A 1,369-nucleotide genomic window follows, 5' to 3' on the forward strand; every position below is an offset into this window, starting at 1 on the left:
TTTTATGTAACATAAGGTAATCAGGGGAGTGACATCTCATCACCTTTGCCATAATATATTGGTTAAAAACAAGTCATAGGTTCTACTTGTACTCAGGGGAGGCATTTATACAAGGATATGACTTATTAGGGATCACCCTGGGGTGTGCTCAAGATTCATTATTTTATTTGGTTGTCTATCTTTTATTATTGAATTTGAGAGTTCTTTATATTTTCTGGATGTATTTTTTTTTAAGGTCTCACATATTTATTACTGAACTAACCTACTGGTGCAGAAGCATAGTAACAGAGAAAAATCATTTCCCCAATGAAACATGTCTACTGTTCAGGTAGTAATGATGTTTACAGAGTGATAGGATATGAGCATGTGACCTTCATGCAGCATAAATATGTGTGTCATCTCATGTGTAATCCCTTACAGACCCTGCTTGGTTCTTTTCCAATGCCTCCTCTTGGAGTTGTACCTGATTTTATTACCAGTTTTCATCTGAATCCACTGGGAAATGGGATGATTCTGCTTTTGTCTCTTGGCCAGGAGTCCCTTGATTCTAAAAGTCTCATGAGAAAACATGATGAGGAACAGTCAATCGCACACACCATAATGGCAGAGAAAAAGAGAGATCTGGAGGTATGTTTTTAAATTAAATATAGGGATGCCTGGGTGGCTCAGTCAGTTAAGCATCCAACTCTTGATCCCTGCTCAGGTCTTGATCTCAGGGTTGTGAGTTGAAGCCCCATGTTGGGCCCCGCATTGGGCCCCATGTTGGGTGTGAACCCTACTTAAAAAAATAATCTAAAAATATAATTTTCTCCCAGTTTGTGACATGTCATTTTGTTCTCTTAAAAATGTCTCTCAAAGATCAGAAATGTTGAATGTTGATGAAGTCCAATTTTTCAGTTTGTTCCTTTATGGGTCATGCTTTTGTGTTGGAGCAAAGAGATCTTTCCCTAATGAAGTCATAATGGGTTTCTTCTATATTTTCTTTTAGGAGTTTTTTAGTTTTATATTTAGGCACGTGATCCATTTTGAATTAATTTTTGTAAATTGTGTCAAAGTAGAATTGGAGTTTATTTCTTGCACATGGATATACTGTTGTTGGGATATTGGTCTTTGGTTTTTTTGTAATATTATAGTCTGGTTTTGGGATCAGGATAACGCTGATCTCAGATAATGAATTGGGAAGTATTCCTCACCTTCAGTTTTATGGGAAAGTTTGTATAGAATTAATATTATTTCTTCCTTAAAATTTTGGTATAACTTGTCATTGAAACCATCTGAGCCTGGAAATTTCTTTGTAGGAAGAAATTTGTTTAATAGATATAAGGTTATTCAAGTCATCAAATTCTTGAATGAACAGTTTGTGATTTTC

General features: G+C 35.4%; 1 protein-coding gene across 1 annotated transcript; it reads right to left on the reverse strand.

Annotated features, from left to right (window-relative positions):
• Positions 1–414: 414 nt before the first annotated feature.
• LOC102969213 (60S ribosomal protein L39-like) lies at positions 415–570 on the reverse strand. The gene has a single exon (XM_007093873.1). The coding sequence runs from the start codon at positions 568–570 to the stop codon at positions 415–417; it is 156 nt and encodes a 51-aa protein (XP_007093935.1).
• Positions 571–1,369: the final 799 nt, after the last annotated feature.

This window comes from Panthera tigris, chromosome B1, assembly GCF_018350195.1.
Source record: "Panthera tigris isolate Pti1 chromosome B1, P.tigris_Pti1_mat1.1, whole genome shotgun sequence".
NCBI lineage: Eukaryota > Metazoa > Chordata > Mammalia > Carnivora > Felidae > Panthera > Panthera tigris.